The following is a 26,631-nucleotide window of genomic DNA, read 5'->3' as shown; positions in this document are numbered from 1 at the left end:
CTCCGACTTTCCACACCCAGTCCAAAGGGTTGGGCCTATTGAGCCGCTGCCCAGGAGGGATCCTCTGTGTACTCTGCACAGTTTCCTGGGTGTGCAGCAACCACCCGGTCTCACATTGTATCTACCAACTAGACCAGAGTCTGGAAACACACATGGAAGAGTGTAACCCATAGCCCTGTCTCAGGCCACATAACATTTTCTCAGTTCGCACATTCTATTCCAATGAGAGTGATTTTATTTTTAACAAATTACGGCCTATTTCAAACATGGAGAAAGTCTAAAAGAAGATAAAATGTACAGTGGGATCTAGAATAGACTGTTAACCTTGAGCACCTCATTTTTAAGAAACATAATTTTACGGTTAAACTTGGAATTCCACATACATATTCCTTTCCTGGAACTGGTCTTTAAATTTGTTTTTTTAATGTTTAGAGTTAATTTGCGATATTTAGGGATCAAAACATTGAGATAAAAATTGGTGCTCTCATTTTGTGAAAGTTCTGGCTCAGGCTATCACCTTCTGGCCACTTCACCTTTTGTTATTCTGGTTCCCTCTTTGGCTTTTAATTCTCATCTGCACTCTGAGATTTTAGCCAACACTATATTTTAGCCAACTCAGTTGCTGTCTCTGTGTTCAGTTATTCATACAACATTAGCCAGTGGCTGAGTACCTACTGTCCGTTCTCTTATTTCCTTGCCAGAGGCTGCAGAGTGCCCATATAGTGAAGGGAAGGGAAGGGCTGGTGCAGGCTGCCACTCTGTCCTGTCTCTGCTGCCCCTCTGTGGTGCATTTTATGTGGTGCACACAGGCTTGTGTGCAGAAGCTCCCACTGCCTGGCATTCTGTGCCAGTGCATGTGGAGATAGTGGACTTTGTTGTTCAAGGCCTTAGGCTCTTTCAGTCAGGTCCACTGTCCAATCCCCTCGTGCTACTTGTCTTCCTTTTGGAGATGAGGCCTCATCCTCTCCCTGTGAGACTGCCCTGATAGGTAGAGTGATGGATTTCACTGGGCTGAAAAGGAGAGAGAGGTTTCTTGCCGACTATTCATGGACATCCTGTGATGCTCCCTGTGGCGCTGTTTAGACCTGGGGAAGGTGTGCATACCTCAGCAGAGCTGGGCTGCACTGGCTTTTGTTCTTCAGACATCTGAGCTGCCAGAGGGAGGCTACATTTTTCTCTTTACCTATTGCTTGGGGACACTCCATTCCTGTGCTCACTGCTGATTCTCTGTCCCTTGAAGAGTTGCACGCACGTGGCTCCTCAGTGTTTTTTCTCTTTGTTGCTCAGAAGAAAATCTTAAGCTGTACCCTTAGTGATAGCCCAACTCAACAGAATTAGAGATTTGTATATTCCCAGGTATCAAAATGCAAACCTTCAACAGATTGAGTTTAAAGATGTTCATTAGCTTTTAATTGTGGTTTGTGATACAGACAACATCCATCAAACGTTGGATGTTCAATGAACTTACCAAACAAGGTGGCTTTCAAGGGTATGAAGGGGCTAAAGAGAACCAAACCAGACAAAATAAACAAAAGGGTTTTTCAAAGTTATTATTTTTTTTTTGTAAATGTTAAAGAACAGTGCACATCATTGGCATGCTGGCTCCACCTGGCCTGTTTAAAAACATAGCTATTGATTTTGTGAAGCTTTTTCTTGGGGTGTGGAGATTAGCAGGAGAGACACCATTGTGTTTGATCTGTGGGCGGTGCAGGAATTCTGTTCATGCCCCAAACCTCATACATTATAGTCAATCTCAAGTCCCCTTCAGATCCTATCCCTTCTCTCCCCACCTAGTTCCATCCTCTTGTTTTGAGTGAAAGGTGGCCATACATGGACTTGGAAGGGACAGTGGAAAAATGTCTTCATAGAAACACCCTTCTCCTGGTATGCATTTTAAATTTACTGGTCTTTTCTGCCATGACAGTTTCTGGGTCCTTTATTGTTTATTGGTTGGTTGGTACCAGTGATTGAACCCAGTTGAGATTAGCCATTAAACCTCAGCCCTTTTTCTAATTTTTAATTTTTTAAATATTTTGAGACAGAGTTTTGTTAAGTTGCTTAGAGCCTCTCGAAGTTGCTGAGGCGGGTTTTGAACTTGCGAACTTCCCGCTTCAGACTCCTGAGTGGTAGGCATGTGCCCCTACACCCAGCTTGATGTTTTCATTAAGTTTTATGAAGGAACGGGAGATGTCCAAAGAAAAGAAATGCTTTAGCACCGGAGACGGGGAATAAAACCAAGAGGCTCCTGGTGGCTCAAGGAAACTTCTAAGTTGTGTCATTCCCCTTGTACCCATTGTGTCAAAGAACCTGGGATGGTTCATTGGTCACTTTCTGGAGAGAGCCAGGGAGAGGAGCTCGACCTATAGCTCCTGACAAAACCCGGGCCCCCTTCCCTGCCATCTGCCCATCAGGGAGTCTTTTTCTTCAGTGCTCCCTTGTGTTCTTCCACCAGGAAGCCAATCCACTCCACAGTTTTCTCTTTGGCTTCTTCCCAGGTGGTTAAGGGCTTATAACCCAGATCTCGCTGAGCTTTCTTGTAGGAGAAGGTAAACACACTATTTGATACTGTCAGTAAATAGCGGTTCAAGGGGGGTTGATATTTGTAAACGGGACTCAGAAGGAAGCTCACTGTCTCCAGCAGGAAGGCAAGCCAGTACCTCAGAGAGAGAGGAAGTCTCAGCCTGGAGTCAGGGCGGAGGCCCCATTCTTTGGACAAGTTGTAATGGAAATCATCATAGCTTTGGTGAGGTGTGTCATCTGTGATGTAGTAGAACTGTCCTTGGATGCTCACGGCCTTCTTGGGGTCCCTCAGAGCCCTGCAGGCCAGAATGTGTGCCCAGGCCACGTTGCCCACATAGACGGGGTTAGCTACAGAGAACTTTCCATTATTTTCCAGGACTCCATTGTTCCCGAGGGCCCTATTCACAATTCCAGAAAGAAAAGGGCTTCCTTCCCCATAGATGTATGGGGGCCTTAAGGAACAAGTCCACAGGTTGCCCCCATTTTTCAGAGTGCTCCCGTTAGCTGCCAGCACAGCCTTCTCAGCCAGCTTCTTGCTGTAGGGGTATGAAGCCGTCCATGTCGTTTCATGATGCTCTTCCTCGTGGCCATTCTGGACGATCTCCTTGTAGGAGTTGGGTCCTGCTACCACTATTGAGCTGGTGTAGATGAAGAATGGCACACTAGCTTGGATACAGGTGTCCAACAGGAGCTGGGTACCTGTCCATGGGGAGCAAGTTGTCAGTGTCAGGAAATAACCCAAGAGTGCGACCATGGCCACAGAGTCTCCCATATTTCCATCTATTATCCCAACAGAGGGGTTTACTCCTGATCCAAGTACATTATTCCTTGTCATAGATTTACTTCTGCCATGGTAAAGTCCCAGGAAAATGCAGAAAAGAGATTGACATTTGTATTCTATAATGAAGAATTTCTTGCCTGTGGGCCCATAGACCTGTCTGTACTTTGTAATATGTGAGTGTTTGTGATGGTGTGTGTATAGTTTGATTTTAGAACTGTACATAGAAGCCAGGTGTGCTGGTATATACCTGTAATCCCAGTGGCTCAAGAGTCTAGGTAGGAGGATCACAAGTTCAAAGCCAACCTCAGCAAGTTAGTGAGTCCTTAAGCAACTTAACAAGACCGTATTTCAAAATAAAAAAAATAAAAAGGGGATGTAGCTCAGTGTTATAGTTCCCTTGGGTTCAATCCCTAGTGCAAAAAAAAAAATGTACATGGTGTTTCCAGTTTATATTTTGTCGAACTGAATATTAACAAAATCCCATTAGCACTGGGAATATAACTCAGTTGTTGAGTACTTCTTTAGCCTGTATTGGGTCACAGGTTTGGTTCCTATCACCATCAAGAAAATAGTAAAGAAATAAATAAAAACATTTGTCATGCATCTCATTGCATTAAAAATAGGTCCTTTTTAATTCTAGAAATTCAGAAGACCATACTTTCAAGGACAGTTGGAATTTTACATTCCATAAGCTCATGCACAGTGGTTTATGGGCAAAATGCACAGCTTCATAGACATTACAGTTCTGACATGCTTTACATTTGTTGAAGACCAATAAAAACTTTGTCACAAGGATAGTGTTTAAGTCACTGAGTAAATGGTTATTGAAATTTGGGGAGGTGCTGGAGACCCAGCTTCTGTTACTAAATGTGTGTTCCCTCAAAGGTCCCTCCAACCCTACGACTCTGTTTACTTAGTTGTGAACAGAAGAGGTGATCATCATTCCCTTTACTTAGCATTCTGGAGACCTGCAGTGAACTTTTCTGATGAGCCTGGTTGAAATTGAAATGAAAGGTGAGCCTTCTATTGAAGCACCTCTAATATTAGAATTCTGTGGAACTCATGGAATAGTGAAGACCTTCAGGTCCTGGAGTAGTGCAGATCTGCCTTGCCTTAAAGAAGGAAGGAATGTCCCGGACAGAGGATTATTTATATAAAAATTCATTTATTTGTCATTTAGAATATTTTTGCAATCTGATTTTCTGAAGAGAGAGCCTTGGTTTTCTAAAAAATATAAAATGTTCTTTAGAAGATGTACGATTAGTTTGCTAACAGGGAAAAAATGAGCACAACTGTGTAGTATTTTCTAAGCCTTGACAACATATTTGTAATTTGTACCTCCTACAATGCCTCTTTCATTTCAAAGCCACTGTTTGCTGGATGAAGCAGAGGGTAGGCTTCATGAGGCAGGAAGTAGTAATGAAACTCTGGTTAGTCCTAGCTCATCCTGCAGTGTGTGTGTGTGTGTGTGTGTGTGTGTGTGTGTGTGTGTGTGTGTGGTTGTGTGAAGGACATGGCAATATGGGAACCAGGAAGGGTTTTTTGTTTGTTTGTTTGTTTGTTTGTTTTAGGTAATGATGTGAAAAAGCAACAGGCTCCTTTTGGTGGATTTGGAAAAGGAGTCTCTGAGTAATTAAATGTGGAGGTCAAGGCATTGAGGACAGAAGGGCCAGGGCTTGGGTTGCACTGGTGTGGGAGTGACTGGCCTCTGGGGCTCAGCCTAACAAGCTTCCTTAGGCAAATGTGTCTAATTTGAAGTAAAAGAAGTCAGCAAATTATAAAGAGGCGCCTAGCGTTTAGTAATGAGAGTCTAAGGAGGGGTTCCTTTGGTCACCCCCGTAGGGCCTGCTCCACAAGAGTAGACTCAGAGGGAGACGAAGAGATGGTATTGTGGACAATGGATAATGATGATTGCTGGAAAAAAAGCATCGTGGGTTGGCGAGTGCTGGACCATGGTGTCTCAGCAAACCTCTGCGGGCCTGCTTTGCTAGTGTTCTGGAGAAGAATACTTCTCTGAGGTGAGCATCAGGGCTCTGGATGTTCTCATTAGCCCTGATACAAGAGCTAGAAGCATGAAGGAGGAGGCACCTGCAAAGTCTTTTCTGCCCAGGCAGACAGGGGGTGGATGGATCTCAAGAATTTGGAGACTCAAGGTGAGTTTGGAATAAAGGAGCAGCAGAAAGAGATTCGTGGCAGACGAACTCACACAAGTGTGAGTTTAAATTCCCATTTTCCTATTGGGCCTTGGCCAGGTTCCTTGCCCTGTCTCAGCTCTGTATTCTTCAAACAAAACCCTGAGAATACAGCTCTCGGCTCTTTCATCTGGGATAGGTGAGCAAAGACACCTGAGTCAGAGCACAGGAGGTATTTTATGGGGTGGGCGGGGGGCAGGAGCTTGTCTACCCTTCTCATCCTGCTTTGCCACCCTCAGCTCTATCTGCTCCGTCTCATTCCCAGGCCACTCTACCTTTCCCATTGACATCCATGATGATCTGTCTGGCATCAAAGATATCAATAATAGAGGCTATGTGAAAGACAGCCGAGATGAAATAACTTTCCTAGCTTCATCTATAAACATAAGACCAGTAAATCTCCACATCATGTATGACCACAAGAATGGGAAATTTTATTCCATGTATGTGTAATATGTCAAAATACACTCTACTGTTATGCGTATCTCAAAAGAGCAAATTTTAAAATAAAGGAATTTGGAGTGAGAATCAGGTAAGTTTGGAATCAAGGAATAGTAGAAAGAGCTTCATGGCAGATGGACCACAAAGCTGTGAGATTACCTGGGGGGCCTTGCTCTATCTCAGCCCTGGATTCCTCACGTAAAACCCTCGGAATAACATCCCTGAGATTTTGTCAGCTGGGATGGGTGAGCAAAGACAACTGGCCCAGAGAACCGCAGGTTTCCACGACGGGGGCTTCTCTATCCCTCCTGATCCTGCTTTGCTACCCTCAGCTTCAGATGTCCCATGTCATCCCAGGCCACTCTACCTTTCAGATTGACATTTATGACAGTCTGTCTCTGAATGAAATTCTCGGTATCAATAATGGCAGCTGTGTGAATGACGGCTGAGAGGCCCTGGCAGGCTGCCCTCAGGCACTGGGCATCCAGAATATCTCCTTCCAGCCATGTCACCTTGGTCTTTGTCTGCAACTCTGTGGGGACAAAGGCAGATCATTGAAAGCTTTCTGAATGATCCTGGATGTTTCCTCAGAGATGAGACAATCAGCTAGGTTTTCAAGGACAGTCATAGTGAGAAGATATTAGTTAGGGGCACCTTCCCTAGAAACGACTAGTAACAGAAAGCTCACAAATCAGAATGTGTCGAATTTACTTGGAAAGAACAGACGACTCTTTTTAATCCCATTTCAATATGAACATGAATCTGAGCAGTGAATTTATAAGTGTGTCTAGGTCATTCGAATTGTTAGAGTAATGAGACATTCTTCCATTTTAATAAGAGAGCTGAGGCTGTGGAGAGTTGGACGTGAGGGAAGGATCAGAATTTAGTTCTGTAGGGAATGAGGAATCCTGGGTGGATTTGGAATTGAAGAAGTAGAGGCAGAGTTGTAGCACAGGAAGCTAACCTTGGCCTCACCATATCAAATGCACAGCTATGGGGTGTGAGAGAGCAGAGTAATCAACAGATTAATGGGAATGTCTCTTATCACATATTATCAAAAGCAGACATTGATCCTGAAAATAAATCAGCTTCTAGAGTACATACACTGCAACAACCTGGCACTAGGCAGTGGATACAGCATTAGTGTCTTCAGGCTCCTCCAATCCTTCAGGAATGACTCTGCAAAGCACATTGTCACCTTAAATTAGCCCATGAAGCCCACTGTGTGCTGCATGCTGTCTGCGTCAATATCCTACTTGTGCTTTATAATTTACACATAAATTCTAGTTTGCTTCCTTCCTTTCCTAGTTATCTCATGGGATGTCCCTGTCTCCTGTGTAGGTGAGGAGAGCAAGGCTCAGAGAAATCAGGGACAGCTCTAAGCACATACTTCTAGCGGAGGATCCACCTTGGCTCAGCCTCCAAGCCTTGCTTACTTTTGTCTGCAGCACTGACTGTTTGAAACCAACTTTTCTGAGGCAGAGTATAAAGAAGCCAATTGGATTAAAATGGGTCATACGGCACTAGAACTGCAAGGGGGACAATCAGAGAGGAAGGTCTGGGCTGGGGAAGGCCCTTTCTGGGGTCCAAGTAGAACTGCTTGTCTCCTTAATTCTCTGCTAAATTTTGTATTCTCCAGCCTCCTTTCCCTTCCATGCAATTCCAGGAAGGCCCTGTAGTGGAGGAGGGCAGGGTAGGGGTATGAGAAGGAGGTGGGGCTGGCCTCAGAGTGGCATTGCTCTGGCTAAATCTCTTGCACCTGCTCCTTCCTCTGAGTCTCCTTTGCTGCTGCCTTCAGGAACTGGTTCAGAGGAACTGCTTAGACAGGGAGCAAAGCCCAAATCACAGATGGAAGTGAACCCTCACTGTTAGTGCTAGGTACCCTGAGAGCTAGGAGAGGGCAGTTTGGGGACTTCATGGTAGAGCCATAGGTCCCACCTTGTCCAAGACACTGAGGACTTAGCATCTGATGTAGCTGGAAGACCCAGTTGCTTTTCTGGGTGTGATCTGTATTCGAAGGAGAACCAGAGATACACAGCTGGACTAAGGAGACTTGAAGAGATAAGAATGCTGGAACTGGAGCACCTGGTCTCAAACCCCACATGCCTTCTTGCTGTGGGCCCTGGGACAAATTAATTAACCTCTGGGAGTTCATCTTCTCCTATTGCTGTCCTGAGAAGTTAAGGAGTCTACATTGCGAACGTGTTGCACCAAAATATGAGACTGGCAAGGAAAGAACTCAGAATTATTTTCCATTTTTTTCCTTTCTGCAGGACTTGAGCTATTGCCGGGATATTCCTGTATGCCGAGTATCACTCTTTCCTGTCATCGGATGTAAAATTTGCAAATATTTGTGTGACATAATCATTACCAACAGTCTTGGTCTTATGTTAATTTTCTTTAATGTAAAAAAGAGACCCAATTGAAAATGATAGGGGAGGAATGGTACATTGGAAGATGAGAAAAAGGGACCGGAAGAGCTTTGGGATGGGTATGATTGCAGAGTGCTAATCAGGTACCCCTGTATGCAGGGTAGTGTGCTCCATGCCACCTGTGTCTCCAGGTGGGGCAGGGTGGCAGAAAATCCATGAGGCAAACAGGGGTCAATGAGAGAGTCTGTTAAGAGTCAGCCAAGGGTCAAGTGGGGGGGCTCTATAGGTCAGCCTCTAATCTGTGGTCTTCTCTCCAATAATCAGAAGACTTTGGACAGTTACCTCTCCCCAAAAAACTTTAATGTCTTCACTGTCCAGAGGTTTGATCCTGTTTTCAAATTCCCCAAATGATTGTCTTGAGGTTCTGGGGATGAAGCAGGTTGGAAATGCACTATCCATGCAGCTAATGCATTTGCACTGGGGAAGCAATTTTGAGTAATGGGTAGCTACCCCAAATCTGCAGTCACTTTCTTTGTGGGGTGAAGAGAAGAGAGTGGAGGTGAGAGAGATGTAGGAGGAATCCAGGCGAGGCATGTGTGGTGATGCTGGTCCTCAGTCTGTCTTTGTTCTGCCCTATGCCCTGTCATGTGCTAATTCATTCACTCATTCTCTCTCACTCTCTTTCTCTCTTTCTCTCTCTCTCTCTCTCTCTCTCTCTCTCTCTCTCTCTCTCTCACACACACACACACACACACACACATACTTTAACACAAATTCACCTTTATTTTCAGTTCCTTTAATTTCAATGCCATTGATGAGACTAAATGACCCCACCCTCACAAACAAACAAACAAAAAAACAAACCAAGAAGCATACCAGAAAAAGGACAAGAGAGACAGGATCTCACTACTAAGGTCTCCTGCTGAATGGTGCTCTGTAATGTCGCATACCAATTGCCAAGTCACAATCTTTCAGCACATTAAAGCTCTGTAGGCAGAGGAGAGAACCCAAGTGTCCCAGAGGTCCAGTGGCTTTTGATGGTCACCATGTCTAGTTCTAGTTTGTGTCAGATCCAGTCACTGGAGAGCTGTGCTGTGTCATTTCCACAATGCCACCTGATTCCTCTGGATGTGCAGGCATAGGAGGAGTCTTAAGACTCCAAATTTCCTTTATTAGTTGGACAAAGAGACCCCCCCACCCAGCACACATTCAGGATTCATAATGGAGCCACACACTCAAGCACCAGCTCACTTACTAGACAATTCCTCCCTGTTCTGTGGTCTGAAGACTCTATACAGGGCCCTGACCTCCTGCAGATCCTTCTCCTGCACCAACATGCGGATTATCCTCTGGCCCAGGAACCCTCCTGCTCCTGTCACCAGGCAGCTCCACCCAGTCATGGTGAATGCAGGAAACAGAACACAGCAGGGAGCAGGTACGATGAAAGGTGACGCTAGAGAGGGTAAAAGAAGAAGTCCAATGAGTACAGGGGTACAGAAAGCCCTGGGATGATGTAAGGGAAAACCCTCCTCTAAATTAGTTTCCTACTATTCTCTCACAACAGAGATCACTTCCATGATCCCACAGCTAAATGGGGGATTTCTGTTCACCTGCAAGCAAGGAATCAATTGTCCTCTATTCTGAATCAATTCTGACACTCTTCTTGGAGATAGTGTCAGATCCCAAATGAGCGAGGACTCAGTCCCCATGACTCCCAACCACTGAAGATGGCAGTTACAAACTCCATGTTGTTTCACTTGTGCTGAGCAACTAGCTACAAATTGAAATTCCCATACTACCCTCGTCAAGTTTGATTAGGTTTCTTGAACAGTTTATATAGAACACAGATGAGTGTTTACTTAGGTGCATGGTTGTTATTATAAGAGATACTTAAAAGCCTACAGATGGAGAGATGCACAGGGTGAGGTGTGGAGGAAGGGGCACTATCTTACCTGCTCTTCCTGGATATATCACCATGCAGGTACTTGCATTTCATCACCTGTCTGGCCGTTCTCTGAACCTTATACTTGAGGTTTTTATGGACACTTTACTAAACAGACATCATGGAAGCATGGACCATCATTTGAAAATGTGATTGGAGAACAAGAGGGTGACTAGATGCTAACCAAATGGATGGATAACTGAGTAAGGCAAGTCTGTAAGTCTGTTCGAACTCTTCAGCATTCCTTCCTTGAAGGTATAGGGCGGGATCCCTGAAGAACGAAGGCCTTCTTTGGCATGGCATGCCTTAGGGGGGGATTTCTGTCAGGAACACACACACACACACACACACACACACACACACACACACATACATTTGTATCATTACTATATACCATTAATATGTGTGTGTGTGTGAATTAGTATCACATCTTGGTTATGGAACATGGGTTCTTCACATCACACTGATATACATCTCAAAAGAAGCTGCCGCATTCTCAGAATTCCACTCAATCTCAATAATTCATTCAGTTGTTCATATTATATAGACTGTGTCTCCCAGGGTGAGACCCCTCAGCTTTGCAGACTTCCTGCCCATCTTTTCACTTTTAGAGCAGGATTGTTCTTGGCAAACAAAATTTTTCATGATCCTAAAAGGGTGGGAGAAGACTATATCCTGATTGAGCCCTGTCTCTCTCTTTCTGCAGTACCATATACACTCATTTTGTGGACCTAAGTGGCCCTATTCATTGGTCTCATGGGGACATGGATTGATAGCTCTAACAACCTTCCCAACCTAGAAGGAGGTTTTTCTGATGGACATCATGTCCAATTTGAATGCGCTTCTAAAATGTCTGCAAAGCTGCTCCCTGCCTTGCTGTCCCTCTTAATGTACCGGGTTTCCAGTGCTTTCTTCCTGACCATGTGGGCAGGCTTTGGCCACTTACCATGATTCAGAACTCCACACTCACCCACCCACCCACCCACCAAGACAAACGCAGGAGCTTTTATTACTATTCAATTTCTCAGCATGCAATTGAACCCCTTGAGCTGATTCGTTGTCTTCTTCAGATAGAGCAGCTTCCATGGAAATAGGAGTTGTCATTTCAACTTGGAGTTGTCACCCATAAACTTCTATGGAAATCTGACATTGTTTCACACTTGGTTTGTGCCAGCCACAAACCAAGTGGGTCTCTATGGTCAGTTAAGAGATGTTTCTAGGTCTTGGTCCAAGTATCGACAGACCCCAGCAGCTCTTTACACAGTTCCAATCCTAGGGAAATGGGTTGTGTGCTTGTGACTACCTCCTTCCTGCCTCCCTCTATAGCATGGTCCTGTGAAAACCATTTCCGTTTGATTCAGGTCTCCTTGGGCAGTTTTACACCTAGTAGAGTGCATCCCTAGGAAGGCTTCATGGTATTTCAGGTTACAAGGTGATTTTTTTTTAATATTTTTATTAGTTGTTTGTGGCCCTTTTATTTATTTTTATGTGGTACTGAGAATCGAATCCAGGGCCTCACACATGCTAGGCAAGCACTCTAGCCACCACCCCAGCCCATACAAGTTGATTTTATGAACTCTATTCTGACGGTAGCTTGATTAATTCTGAAAGACGAAAAGAAATGTGAAAGCGGTGCAAACCAAAATGGGCTCACTGTGGTCAACTCTCACAAAAAATAAATGGGGTCCAAGAGTCATAAGTGGTTTTTATGCACAATTGCCTCATACTATGACAAAAGTCTCTGCCAGAGGCATAGACTGTCTGTCTTGCAGGCAGACCATGGCCACCTGAGTCAAAAAATTCTTTTGTATGAGATTCAAGATGTCCAATTAGAGGAAGGCTGTGTTTCCATGGCTCTGTGGCTCGGGATTCAAGCAGTGAATGTGCTGCTTTTTTTTTTTTCCAGAGTGTCTGAAAGAGGGACTTCACTGAAATTCAGTATGAGGCAGTCATAATGTTTTGGACTCACATTTGAGTGCCTTGAGCAAAGGATAAGAAGGAGTTCATTAAAGCCAAGGTGATTATTGTGACAGCAACAGCAGCATCAACTAATTGTAGAGAGTAAGGATAACACACACAGAGAGAAACACAATGGACATATTTGACTTGGAAAAACCCTGTGGAGAAGAAAAGCAGTCTGGACTTAGCTGATCCAGAGACTGCACAGCAAACTGATATTTGAAAAATGCCGTGGACTTCTCAACTGGCACGTGGAGAGTTGAGGCTAGGCACTATCTTAGACTAAACCTGAAAAAGTCATATTTATGGGCAGTGGGGTATAAGAGAACTATGGAGGATTGGCTCCCTTACCCTAGATTTGTTTGGGAGACTTCTGAGACCCAGATTCCCAGCAGAGATCAGCATCTCCCAGCCCTAGGAGTGTGTTGATTTAGACTCTACAGAGCAGATAGCACCCGGAAAGTCCAAAGGCCTCTTTAGAGTTAAGCACCATCAACTAGAACTCCCCACCCTCACACTGCAACAGCTCCAATCTGGGAGATTATGGAACTGGCCTGTCCAGACAAAAATCCAATTAGCACTATTTCCCATTCCATCCTACCTTATACTGGTTATGATCTAGTTAATCTATTCAAGTAGATTAATACAATGATTAGGTTAAGGCTCTCATAACCCAATCATTCTACTTCTAATCTTTTTTGCATTGTCTTACACATGAGCTTTTGGGAGACACCTCACATCTAAACCATGATATTACCATTCCTATTTGTGTGATAATTAGCTCCAGGTCTACAACCAGCATCAGTTTTAGGCCACTCCAGCTTGCAACTCAGTGAGCAAAACAAAAAGAGAAAGGTGATAACAACTCCTAGCCCATGCTCTAAGAGGGGTGCATAACCAAAGAAGAAATGGAAAGGATAGGTGGGCATCAGCAGTGATCATCCATCCTCATCAATAGTTTTGACTACCTCAATGGAGAAAATTCTTTCATTTTTATTAAGAATCTCTTTCTGTTTTCTTTTTTGGTGCTTTCGTTGTGCTAATGGGTTCATTGATACACATTTTTCTTAATTTTTCACAACTTTTATGATTATTATTTACCTTTATCTCAACTTTTGAGGATTACAATTCTTGTCAATTTTTGTTTTGCTTCTCCTTTCTTTCTTCTCCCTCTAATATTCAAATTCTCTTATTCTCTCATTCTCTTAGTTTCTTTATTTTTTCTCCTTATTATAGTGATCACTTGCTAGATTTCTTATGCTTTCTCTTTATTGATATTTGGAACATTGTAAACTTTCTTTACCTTGTAATTTTTTTTGTTCTCTTAATGAACTGTATACTTACTTTCTTTTAGAACTACTTAGTTTACAAAACTGGTGTCCCCAACATTCGTGTTGTTGCAGTTAATAAGACTATGAGTGGCAGAGTTGATATCTGCTGTTTAATGCCAGGTCTAGTTTGTGACTATTGTGTTTACTGATAGGAATTTCCGACCCCATCTGTTTCAGCCAACTTTGTTGCTGTTCTGATCAAAATACTTGATAAGAATGATTTTAGAGGAGGAAAAGATTTTTGGGAACTCACAGTTTCAGAGGTCTCAGTCCGAAGATGGCCAACTTCATCACTCTGTGTCTGAGATGAGGAAGAACATCATGGCAGAAAGGTAGAAGGAAGCAGCTCAGGACATGATAATCAGGAGGAGAGAGAGAAAGGGAGAGATTGCTCTCCTTGCTGCAGACAAGATATAAACCCCAAGGGCATGCCCCAAATGACCTATCTCCTCCAGTCACACCCTATCTACATACTACGTCCTAGTAATGACCCTAACTGGGTCATTCAAGTGGGTTCAAGTGGGTTTAGATCAATGAAACAAGAATTGGTTACCTGAAAAGATAAATATGATTGGTAGCCATATAGAAAGAGAGAGAAAACCAAATCAACAAAATTGGGTATGAAAAAGGAGCTATCGACGCAGATGCATCTGAAAGCCAGAGGATTTGAAACTGTTTGAAAAGTTAGACTCCTATAAACTGGAAAATCTAGAAGACATCGACAAATTTCTATATGTATCAGATCTGCCTGAATTGAAACAGGAAAATACAGAAAAGAGAAACAGATCTATATCAAGTAATAAAATTGAAATAGCAATTTAAAGCCTTCCACCAAAGAAAAACCCAGAGCAAGATGGATCTTCAGCTGAGTTGTACCACGTCTTTAAAGGAGAACTAACACCAATCTTGCTCATTCAACATCTAAAGAGAATTAAGGATAAAAACCACACAAGCATCTCAATAGATACAGAGACAGTTTTCAATAAAATTCAGCATCAATTATGATAAAAAGACTGAAGAAACTAGGGGAAGAAGGAGCTTACCTCACCATCCTAATGGAAATTTTCAACAAACCCAAAGTCAACATCATAGTGAATGGGGAAAATCTGAAAGCGTTTCTTAAAATTTCAGAGCAAGACATGGATGTCCACGTTCACAATTCCTATTCAACGTTGAACTTAAAATCCTAACCAGAGCAATTATGTAAGGGAAGAAAATAAAATAGATAAAAATAGGAAAGAGAGGAGTCAAGTTCACTGTTTGCAGATGATATAGTCTTATATTTAAAAGAACCAAAAAGTTCCGTCATAAGACTGCTAGAATTAATGAACAAATTCATTGAAGTAACAGGTTACAAAATCAACATACAAAAATTAATAGCTTGCCTATATACAAATAATGTATTCGCTGAGAAAGAAATCAGGAAAACAAGTCCATTTTCAAAAAACAAGCAAACAAACATTAAAAACCTAGGAACATTTCTAACCAAGGAGGCAAAAGACATCTACAATAGAAACCATAGAGTACTATAGAGAAAAATTGAAGAAGACCTTAGAATATGGGGGGGAAAAACCCATGTTCATGGATAGGCAAATTAAAACTGCTAAAAAGGACATACTACCAAAAGCAATGTGTATATTCAGTTCAAACACCATCAAAATATCAATCACATTCTTCATAGAACTAGGAAAAATAGGCCTAAAATTTATTTGGAAGAATAAAAATCTGGAGTAATCCAAGCAACTGAAAAAAGGAAAGAAAGGGAAAAAAAAAGAAAGAAAGAAAGGCAGGCCGCCCACCCTGAATTCTGGAGGCATTACAATACCTAACTTTAAATTATACTTTAGAGCTATAGTAACAGAAACTCCATGGTACTGGCATAAAAAGAGACACAATAGACCAATGGAACCAATAAAAGATACAGAGACAAACCCCACAGATACACTCAACTGATCCTTGACAAAGGTACGAACAATACACATTGGAGAACAGACAGCCTTTTCAACAAAAGGTGCTGGGAAAACTGGTTATCCATCTGTAGAAGAGTGAAACTCGACCCCAGTCTCTCACCCTGCACATAAATCAACTCAAAATGGAACAAATACCTAGAAATTAGACCAGAAACTGTGCAACCCCTTGAAGAAGATGTAGGGTCAGCATTCCAGTACATAGGCTTAAGCTACAACTCTTTCAATTGATCTCCAAAAGTTCAGGAGTTAAAAATGGGATCAAATGCATCAAATTCTGCAGACCAAGAATGTGAAGAGAGAAACTACAGAATGAGATAAAATATTTGCTATCTGTCCTTCTGACAGAAGATTAATATCCATAATATATTTTTAAAACCCTAAAAAAACCACAACTCAATTAATAAGTGGGCAAATAAACTAAATACACACTTCTAAAAAGAGAAAAATACAAATGGTCAACAATTAGAAAAGGGTCCAACGTTTTTAGCAATTAGGGAAAGGCAAATCAAAAATATATTGAGATTTCATCTCAATTCAGTTAGAACAGCAGCCATCAAGAATACAAGAGCCATAAATACTGGAGAAGATGTGGAGAAAAAGGAAGACTTTTACATTGTTGGTGGGATTGTAAATTAGTTCAACCACTACGGAAGTCAGTGTGGAGATTCCTCAAAATACGAGGAATGCAACCACCATATGCCCCAGCTAAACCAATCCTCAGTATTTATTCCAAAGAATTAAAGTCAGCAACATATGCTTATCTGTGTTGTATGTTGCAATCTTAACAGCACATGCTAAAAGAGCACCAACAAGATTACCTCAGCCCACAAAATGTAGACTAACCTCTGGTGTGCTGGTAGGGACACAGACCTACATGGGACATTAACTGGGGTCATGCATAGCAATATATGCATACTTATGTTTATAGCAGCACAATTCACAATAGCCAAACTATGGAAGGAGCCTCAGTGTCCATCAATGAATGAATGGGTGAAGTTTCATTCAGCCCAAAAGAAGAATGAAATGATATTGTTTTCAGGACAATGGAAGGTACTTGAGAACATTGTGCTAAGCCAAATAAGACAAACTCAGAAAATGAAGAGATGTATGATTTCACTCATATGTGGAAACCAGAAAGGAAAAAGAAAAGGAAAGGTGTGTTGGGGTCTCTTGAAGGGAGGGAAGAGGAGAAGGGAAAGGGGAAATGCCGGGGAATGATATTGAATAAATTATATTGTTATATTTTGCAAGTGTACAAATATGTAACAATAACCCCACTGTTATGTAAAAACTATGGGAAAAAGAGTACTTCTGTAAGGACATCTTCCAGCAACTTTATTTCCATTTCCAACTATCCTCACCTCAATTTTACTTATTGTGGCCAGAGGTTATTCTTTCAAAATATTTCAGGTAATCTTTGTCTTTAAGAACCTCTTCTTGCCTCAACGTCTTTCAATTTTCCAACAGTTTACCATGGCACCTATATTCCCATCGCACTGCTGTAAATACAAAAAAATAATATTATTATTGGAAGAAACTCTGTGATTAATTTTTTGTTTTGATTGACAGTAGCAAGAGAGTAAATGCAATTCCAGTGAAAATTGGTCCCAAACCTCAGTAGTTACTGGGATGCACTTTGAGGCCTTAGTCATAAACCCCAGTTAATATCCTATGTAGGACTTTGTCCCTACCAGCACACCAGAGATTACTCTACATTTTTTGGGCTGAGGTAATCTTATTAGTGCTCATTTAGCATGTGCTATTAAGATTGTAGTAAGGGTATGGTTACATGCCTTCTATTTTATAGTATTGGTAAGGAAAACCATTGCCCAACTAGACTGTGTCCATACCCATAATACAGTCAGGTCAGGTAAAAGAGATGCTAGAGATGCAAGGATTCACATGAAGATCAATCAAGGCAGCTCCTGTAGGAGATGTCCTTGATAGAATTTCACTTCTCCTCCCCAACCCAATTGCAAGGATTACATGCCCTCCACCTTTTGCCCAGCATTGTAAATTTTAAGGAGAGCCCCACATAATTCTCTTGCTGTTATGGTTTGAGTGGTAGGTGTCTCCCACATAAATCATTAATATTTTAATGGACAGACAGTCTTTCTTTAAACTTATAGAACCAAGAATATCTGGATGCTTTTACTTAGTTTTTAGTCCTGGGTATCACCTAACAAAAAGCCTGAAAGTTGGTGTGAGGTTTAACTTGCTAAGAAGTAATATGTATGTGTTGAGAAAATATAGGCACTGGGCAGGTATGGTGGGGTATGCCTGTAAGCCCAGTGATTCAGGAGGTTGAGGCAGGAATATCAGGAGTTAGAGGCCAGCCTGGGCAACTTAGTGAGACCCTGTCTTGAAACAAAATTAAAAAGGGTGGGTAGGGAGGCTGGAGATATAACTCAGTAGAATGCTCCTTGGTTCAATCACCAGCACCACACAAAAGGAAACAAAATAAACAAAACTGTATCCTTGAAATACAGAAATTAGCCACAGAAAGTCAAGGCTGATGGTTAGGTTCCTGTCAGAGGAAAAAATGTAGACTGTGGGGAGCCATTGTCGCACGTGATTGGGCACCTCCCTGATTGGGTGTGAGGCGTTCTGGCCAAACTGTGTTGGAACTAATCCCCACCCTCTCCAGGTGCGAGAGCCTGTCCGTGTGGGGGTGTGACTGACCACTGACCCTGAGACCAATCACTGACCCTGACCTTGGAATGCTGCCCCCCTTGACCTTCATTGGATGGAATTTTCCCCTGAATTTCTTGTTCCCCAATAAAAGCCCACTCCCTGGTGTGCTCTCTCTCTCTCTCCTGCTAGTCCTGAGTAAGCCTTGTTGCCCCACCAGGTGGTTGGAGGTGAGAGCCAGAGGGGAGAGCCGTCTCGGACCTGGTAATTGAGTCTGTGTGTTTATTTTGATCTCACTAGTTAACTTCTATGCTAAAAACCTCTTTAATGAAACCAACGTGCTGGTCGCGGGATGGAGTAGACTCATGCTGTGACTCACACTCCTCTAGAAGAAACACTAATTGTCCATTTTCTCATTATATTTCCTTTCCCTCCCTATAAAAGCCCTTTGCTCCCCTGAGCACCCCAAGATAGAATTTTAAGATCTACACCACCCACCTCCAACTTCTGATGACGGTGGATCTCGAATGAGCCTGATTTCTTCCTACCAACTTTCACCTCCTGAATATTGGATTTTGAATGTAGAACAGACTGGATCATTCGTCTCTATCAAATTCTTTTGAAAAATAACAGTTCTTCTCTAAAGTTTTATCTTCATTTCACCAACCCTCATTTCCACCTATAACCTCCCTTTGGAGTTCATCAACAGCTGTTCATTCTCTAATGCTTCATAGGGGAGTGTTCCCCCAGTTGACACAGTATCTCTTCCCATCAAATATTTAGGTAAAGGAGACAGAGCTTCTTTATGGAAAAACCTGTTCACACATGTCAGCTGTTATATGTTTATATTTTATGTTTTAGTCCCAGGAATTTGTCTTCTCCTACCCCAGACCATTTTGTCTTTCTTATACAAAAGATTTTTGGTACCCAGCAGGTGTTTGGCTAAAGAATCCTGGCCATCTGGGCAATCTTTGTGTTGATTTCTCTGAGAAATTCCAGATTAGCTTTCTCATTGGAATATTGGCATTATGATGTTGAAAATTTCTTCCAACTGGGTTACCTGCAGCAAACTTGTTAGGAGCCCTTCCTTGTTGAGTTACCAGCAGAGGGACTCAGTCATTCACATTTGAATTGTGATGTATTTGTGGACAGCAGGCTGTGCCCAGCTCTGAGTTACTCCATGATGTATAGAACAGTACCTTTCAAACTGTGCCTAACTGTGTTTTCAGTAAAATGCCAAGGTAAAAAGACACTACAACCTATTTGTACAAACAAAAACCACGATCTGCTTAGCACAAATACAAGGAACACATTGATTAATTATTTCGCAAATTAAATCAGGAACACCTGGACACTTGGGCATATCAAATCATATCAGAAACACCAGACATAGCAAAGAGCCTTGGCAAGGAATATTGTCACAGTGATGGGCTTGCTCATCCTGACCCTTGCTCCTCAGCTCAACTCTGCAGAACTGATTACTTAAAATCTTTATCTGACCATGTACATTGATTCTCTGCATTAACATCTGCTCTCTACCTTCTCTCCTCCTGCCTTAGACTCCAGAGTTCCTGGAATTGTAAACATGTACCACCATACTCTTCTGACTCTCCATTTATAGTTCCTTGCTGTTATGGTTTGAATGGTGGGTGTCTCCCCAAAAGTTCCTGTTAGTGGGGAATATTCAGAAATAAAATGATTTGTTTATGAGAGCTATAACGTAATCCGTCTACCCTTGTTTGAATGGATGGATTGGTGCTAACTATAGGCAGTTGGCAGGTGGCTAGAAGAGTTGGGTCACTGGCACATGCACTGGAAGGGCATATCTGTCCTGAGGCTCCTTCTCTCTCTTTCTCTTTGCTTGCTGATACCATCATGACTATGCAGCTTTTCCTCTGCTGGGCCCTTCCCCCATGATGTGCTCTTGGGCCCAGAGCAATAAGGTGACCAACTATGGACTGAGAAGTCTGAAACTGTGTACCCCAAATAGAAGTCTCCTCCTTTAAGATGTTCTTGTCAGGTACATTATTTTACACTGTTGCAAAACCAAATTAAAACAATAGCTTTCACCCCTACCAATGTTTTTCATAAGAGTAAAATATTCTGAAATGTCCTAAATTTAGTAGGAGGACAGAGAATTGAGAAGATGATAAATATTATATAGATAATATTAGGACCAAACAAACTAGAAATTGCTCCATACACCTAAGCATATGTTGAAGCCCTTAACTCAAAAGGGCAGGAGGATGACTATCAAGGGGTGATTTGGAGCTGCTTTGCACCCAGAACACTCGAGAAGCAAGTACTTCTTAAGATTATTCTCCTATTCAAAAAGTTCCCCTCAGCATTTTCCTGCTCATCTATGGCCAGTAGAGGTCACAGCACTTTCCTTCCCCAAAATTCATTCAAAGCTCTTAGCTCTGGTGTGGCAGACATTTCCATTCTGTAGTTTTTTGAGGTTGGTAGCTGTAGGACCCACCCAGGACCTGGTTCCTTCTTCTCCTGACTAGCATTTGTATGGAATGGCTCTATAAGCCCTTTTATGCACGCATGCCTGGGCCTCAAGAGTTTTGCTTTAACACTTTCTACATCCATCTTAATTCTCAAAAACCTTTTGAAAAATGTCCACCTTCCCTAGGTTAAATCCTGTAATTCTACCTTCATTTTCACCACTTTTCATCTTTAAGAGCATATAAGGCGAAGCTGAGACACCCAACTTGAAATGTTTTCTCAGAGGTACAGTTAGTTGCACAGGGTGCCCAAGAAGAAGGGTCCCCATTAACCAGAGCATCTAACATGACATGGGGGACACGCTTGACGAACAGGTGAATATCCCAGTCACACTGAGTCTAGCTCCACACACGTGCGTAGGAGGCATTAAAGCTGCTTCACGTGGGCTGCTCCAGTCCGCATTTATGGGGATGTGGCAAGTCCTGTTCTCAGCATGAAAGCCATTGTACAGTGACTTTGTATAGTTCCCCTGGCCAAATGTTCCCTTGGGATAACCTAGTGTGGGTCTGCATCAGGAAAAGCCACCTGAGTGGTTTCGTCTGGAGCTGTGTATCCTGCATCAACCCAAACATGCTGTTCCACTCTGTAGCACTCAAACACACTGCTCCTAAGGATGTTACTCGCACCATCCATTTGATGAAAGTAGATGAAACTATTTCTTCAAACCAAACCTTCTGATTTCCATAGAATGTTACTGTCCTTCCTCATATGGGTGGCCAGCTGCTGCCCAGAGTCCTAGAGGTGCTCTCTGTTATTCCAGCAGCTTTTCCCAGGAGGTCACTCTAGGCTGGTGGTCTGAGTTCAGGCAGACTGAATTCTGAGCTTGTTCTAGCCTCAGTCAGACTCAGGCTGTCTTCCATTTTCACTTTAGGCATCCTGGCTAACAATGGCCAAGGGACTGGAAATGTTACTGTTTCCTGACTAAATGCAGGACCATGTGCAGCCAAGGGAGAAACTCCCCCGGTGTTATTTCCATCTCCAAATTCCAGTGGTAACTTGTATCCTCAATAAATGGTTGCAAACACAGCTGCTCCTTCAGACCATGGGTAACCAAGTGGCAACCCAGGGACAAAAGTATCCCCATCCCTCACTGTTTGGTCATTGGCCTTCCCACATAATAAGTTTTTGTGATCCAGAGCCATGCTAACAAATTCTACTTCACTCACCAAAAATGCCCATTCATCATTTTGGAAGCCAGTTGGAAGTCTCAGGTTGATAGACCTGGGCCTTCTGATCAACTAGCTTAGAAGGGATCCGGTTAATTTGTTTAAGTTAATCAAAAATCCCAGGGAAACATCTGCATTTTCTGGTGGAAGAGGGTGGGGAATTTCCTATCTGATTTCTGAAGCTTCCCTGGACTAAAGTAACAAAGATGAATCATAAAGGCATAAAAAAATTCATGTATTTTAGAGGAGTGTGATTTCCCACTATTCCAATATCATTCAAAAATTGATAAACCCCCTTTTCTACAAGAGAGGTGCAAAATGGGGAATGCAGACAATTTTGGGGTAGCCAGTTGAAAAATTTCAGGGAAATTCTATGTGCTTAGGGCAAAGTATACTTGGCCCCTAGTATGAACAATGACTTGAAAATCATTCTCTGTGGGATTAAATAGAGGACTAGGGTATAAACAAGTCTGGGCAGATGTGTTGACAGACTTGAGTCTTCCTGTGATATGAGTCTAGTTAATTAAATTTCAGTGAAGGAACAAGAGGAAATCTTCTCCTTCCTGGGGTTCCGGACTTGAAGCAGCAAGGCGAAATGAGGGGCAGCATGTTCTGGCACTTGCTGCTTTTATGTCTCAATTTGTATAGGTAGCCAGCATTTTGAGGTGTTTGTTTTTAGGGTGAGAATCCCCCAAATCCTTCACCAGTTTACTCTGTAGGATGTTACAACAATGGAGACAGATGTAGAGATTAATATGGCAAAGCATTTGGGAAGGACACAGCCACCCTCTCAGAACCTCCTGGGTTCATCCATCAGGAAGCTGTCTGAACCTTGGCCTTTTGCTGTATTAAGGGGACTTCACTGCATAGCTATGATTGGTATTTGGAAAATCATGTGTCCATATGATGAACAGAAAAAGGTGGGCTCATGCTGAAAGAATGAGGAAGAAACTCAGCCAGATCTGTCTGTGGAGAATCTCCACTATTTCTTCCTTGAGGGTATAGGACAGGATCCTGGTAGAAGGAAGAGGAATTTTATGACCCACCATACTTTGCCTTAGAGTGGGATATGAGTCAAACACTGTGGTCCTCCACCACCCTAACAAAACATATCATTATATAATAACACTTTTGTTTTCTTCCATCTATCACGGTGAAAATCCCACATTCACATCTGCTCTCCACCCACCATTCCTTGCAACATGAAGCATAGTTGAGAAAAACATGGAAAGTTCTAACCTGTTGTAGTGTAAAGGGCAGCCGAAAGGGCGACTGTGCTGGTCTCCTCATTCTCCAAGGCAGGACTGGGGCCGTATATGCTGTACCTTCTGCCTGAGTCTAACAACCTTGGACTCTTGTGGCATGCTCATTGCGTGGCTTCTCTTTCAGAAATGTGTTAATATTACAACACGAGTGTTCATTTGCCAAAATCTTTGTCTTCATCTTCATTCCTTATCAAAGTGTGGATTTGTGCGTGGGGCGGGGGAACTTCAGAGATAGGTGACTGTAGATGATGGAACTATCTCAAATCTAATCTATAAAATGATTTTCTGCCAGGCACAGTGGTGCACATCTATAATCCCAGCTCCTCAGAAGTACTAGACAGAGGCATGGAGAGTTTGAGGTCAACCTGGACAACATGGTAAGATGCTATCTTAAAAAAGAAAAATATTATGTCTTCCTGAATCACTTGAAAGTATTTATTTACTTACTCATCCTCAACAATGTAAACGAATGATTACCAATTACACTGAAGGGAACTAATCAACTAGATTGGATTTTGTTGAAGTCTCTGTCCACCACTGAAACTCGCATGAGCAATTCCTCAGGAAGAAGTGATGAAGACACAGACAAGAGGAAGTAAGAGAAACATTTTAATTTGTTTTAATAATCACTGCCGGGTCCTGCTTTGTGTGTCCACAAGCCCTTTTCTTGTCCAGCCAGGGTCATGATATCATGAACTTAAGTGACTGTTGTGCAGTTCTACTGTTCTCTGGAGTAGGGTGCAGGATTTGATTAGAAATATAAAAAAAAGGGAAATTAAGACAAACAAGCAGAAATAGATGGTGCAGAACTCAATAGGTAAATCAGCCCTGAGGGGGTCTGATCTCTAACAATGAGCACTTATTTTTTAGGTTTTAAACATCAAAGCGATTCACTATGAAAAGTTCTTCTTCGAGGTAAACAGGATGAAGTTTGTGAGCAAAACAGCATGGTTGGGGCTTATGAGTTCTTGCCCATCTCTTCTATCTCTGTGCAGCTAGGATTCAAATTCAAAGCTTTGAATGAGTAAATCCATGAAGAGCATGAAATTCTCCCTATCAACAAGAGTCAGCCTCCAAATGAGCATTTCTCTTGGCACTTTCACACCTAAAGATTCCCTAAAGCAGTGTTTCACTGCCCAGGCTTACAGAGTTCAAAGCAAAGATTTATTCACTGTTCCAACATCATGGGAAGGCTGGGCCATCTCTGGAAGGAGGGAGATCCTGCTCAAGCCTCACTGTTGTGGCTTGATGCATCAACCAGACCAGCTCCTGGTTGCACAGGCAATTCACCAAAACACTGGGTTTTTTGAAGAGTTCTCAGAGCTATACTTGAAAAGTTTCCCAGCCTGTATGTGCAGGTAGAGCCTCTAACCAGGAACTGGTGAGAGGAACTGCAGTGTGTTCAATGACAGAATTCTTTGGGAGTATTAGTTGAGGCTAGAGATATTCTCAACTTTAGAGTGTTTTTTGAGCATTTACTTATAAAACCTGAATATTGAGTGCTAGATTGTAGGTCAAGTATCTATAAATTTTATTCAAGCTATGCCAGCAATTTTAGTGGCAATAATTGTAAAGAAGCCTGTAGTGCTAGTTAGGCATCTCCTTTCTTTCTTTGGGATGACAGGAGGTAGAAGCCATCAGCCTCAAGTCCTCTTCCGTGTCCAAAGGAATAGAGGCAAAGTCATTGTAAGACTCCAGCCTTTGCTGTCAATGGCTCCTAGAGACCACTTCCCCAACTGGAAGGATAAAGGCCAGGGTCAGGCCAAGTGCCTTTCTTAACACTTCACCACACAAGACAGGAAGGTACATAGAAGGATGCCAAAGTCCAGTCTCTGTTCTATTGCACACATTTTTGGTAAACTTTAGAAATAGTTCAAATGTTTAGACTCAATATAGTTAATAGAAAAATTGACATTTGACACTTTCCTACCAGGACTTGAGCAGTATATCATCCCCTTGGACAATCTACCGGGCACCACTGAGGTCAGCGTTACCTAGTGCTGGGGTCAGTCTGCACCAGTGCTCTCTAAAGAATCCCAGTTAATCTTGCTCAGTTGACATCAAGCTTCTGCACTCCTCTTGTCTTTCCTCAGGTGCCACCTTCACACTCAGCCTCCCCTGTGTACCAGCTCTCAGGCTGTTTCCTCAAGGTGTGCTCCTTGGTCTCTTCCCCAAATCCCACCTGCTCTCTGATGGTTCCCCCAACACCTTAGGCTCAGCTCTTCTCTCTGTGCTCATGTTTTCCCCTAGCACTTTAGCCAGTGGCAGAGCATCTGCCCCTGTTTTCCTTATTCCTTCCCCACAGGCTGCAGTCCCCAGGAGCAGGTAGGGGAAGGGAGAGTGCAGGCTGGAGCTGCCTGCCATTGCCCTGTTGGCTTTTCCTCCTCTGTGTGGTGCATTTCATGCAGTGCATGCTGGTGTGAGCGCAGGAGCTCTGACTGCCTGTAAGAGGCAGTTCTGTGCCAGTCTGAGGTAGGAATGGGGGACCCTGTTGTCCCAAGCATTTGGAGGCCTTATGCTTATTGAGTGGAGGCCACCGTCCAATCCAATATCCACTTCTCTTCCTCTGCTCACCCTTGTCTGCCTTTTGGTGACAATGCCTCCATTTGTGACTTTGCCTCAGTGTGTTCGATGACAGAAATCACTGGGCTAGAAGTGAGAGTGAAGGCCTTGTCCAGATCCCACCTCTCTGCTTTGCTTCCTGTGCTACTGACATAAACATGCTGAAGGGCGTCCACCTCACAGAGCTGGGCACTAACTAGCTTTTGGTTTTTTTGCATCTGAGGGTCCCGAGGGCATTCTCCTTACCACTCCCTGACCTTTCCCCTGCTGGTGACCCTCTACCCTGGTGCCTGCTGCTGAACTAAGCATGTTGTAGGTGGTTCCCGAGGGATTCTTTTCCACTTCTCCTTCAGTCCACAGTTGACAAGTAGAGCTGTAGTGTGAGTGCCACTCCACAGAATTCATGATTTGCATATTCCCACACTTGTAACTTTTCCTATCTCTGTCTCTCTGTAGCTTTCTGAGACCTAAATACACAGTTTTACCTTCAATTCATTTTAATTCACTTCCACTGAGAATGCTAAATGTAATTCCACCTCCCAACAAAACAGAGCAGAACAGAAGAAACAAAGAAAGAACCCAGTTATGGGCAATTAAGAGGTGCAGAGTTCCATTTATGAGGATCTGTTGATGTTACACACCAGTTGCCATACCAGCACGTTCAGCACAGTGAAATCTTGTGAGCTGCCAGGTGTGGTTGTGCATGTTTATAACCCCAGTGGCTCAGAAGCCTGAGGCAGGAGGATTGCAAGTTCAAAGCCAGACTCAGTAAATGCAAGGCACTAAATAACTTAGTGAGACCTCTGTCTAAATAAAATACAAAATAGGGCTGGGGATGTGGGTCAGTGGTCAAGAGCCCCTGAGTTCAACCCCAGCACCACCCCCATCTCGCCAAAAAGAGTTGTGAACAGAGGAATGATCTGATGTGATATTCTCTAGATATAAGGGATGGGGTCCTAGAAGTTCAGTGGCCACCTACCGCCACCCT

At 42.9% G+C, this 26,631-nt stretch overlaps 1 protein-coding gene across 6 annotated transcripts; it reads right to left on the bottom strand.

Annotated features, from left to right (window-relative positions):
• Positions 1-1,382: 1,382 nt before the first annotated feature.
• LOC101960216 (3 beta-hydroxysteroid dehydrogenase/Delta 5-->4-isomerase) lies at positions 1,383-23,180 on the bottom strand. 6 transcript variants are annotated; one of them, XM_078027101.1, is made up of 6 exons: positions 23,056-23,180; positions 16,870-17,007; positions 13,792-13,839; positions 9,562-9,759; positions 6,302-6,466; positions 1,383-3,219 (listed from the first exon to the last, which is right to left on the bottom strand). In XM_078027101.1, exons 4-6 carry the CDS (start codon positions 9,704-9,706, stop codon positions 2,408-2,410), a joined length of 1,122 nt encoding a protein of 373 aa, XP_077883227.1. In that variant the 5' UTR covers positions 9,707-9,759; positions 13,792-13,839; positions 16,870-17,007; positions 23,056-23,180; the 3' UTR covers positions 1,383-2,407. The 6 variants fall into 6 exon arrangements, with proteins under 6 accessions (XP_077883227.1, XP_077883226.1, XP_005334994.2 ...); XM_078027100.1 differs by lacking the exon at positions 13,792-13,839; XM_005334937.4 differs by lacking the exons at positions 13,792-13,839; positions 16,870-17,007.
• Between the last annotated feature and the right edge of the window lie 3,451 nt (positions 23,181-26,631).

This window comes from Ictidomys tridecemlineatus, chromosome 11 (genome assembly GCF_052094955.1).
Source record: "Ictidomys tridecemlineatus isolate mIctTri1 chromosome 11, mIctTri1.hap1, whole genome shotgun sequence".
In the NCBI taxonomy this organism is placed as follows: domain Eukaryota; kingdom Metazoa; phylum Chordata; class Mammalia; order Rodentia; family Sciuridae; genus Ictidomys; species Ictidomys tridecemlineatus.
Note: the sequence above shows the minus strand (reverse complement) of the source record. Positions and strands in the feature narration are given on the sequence as shown.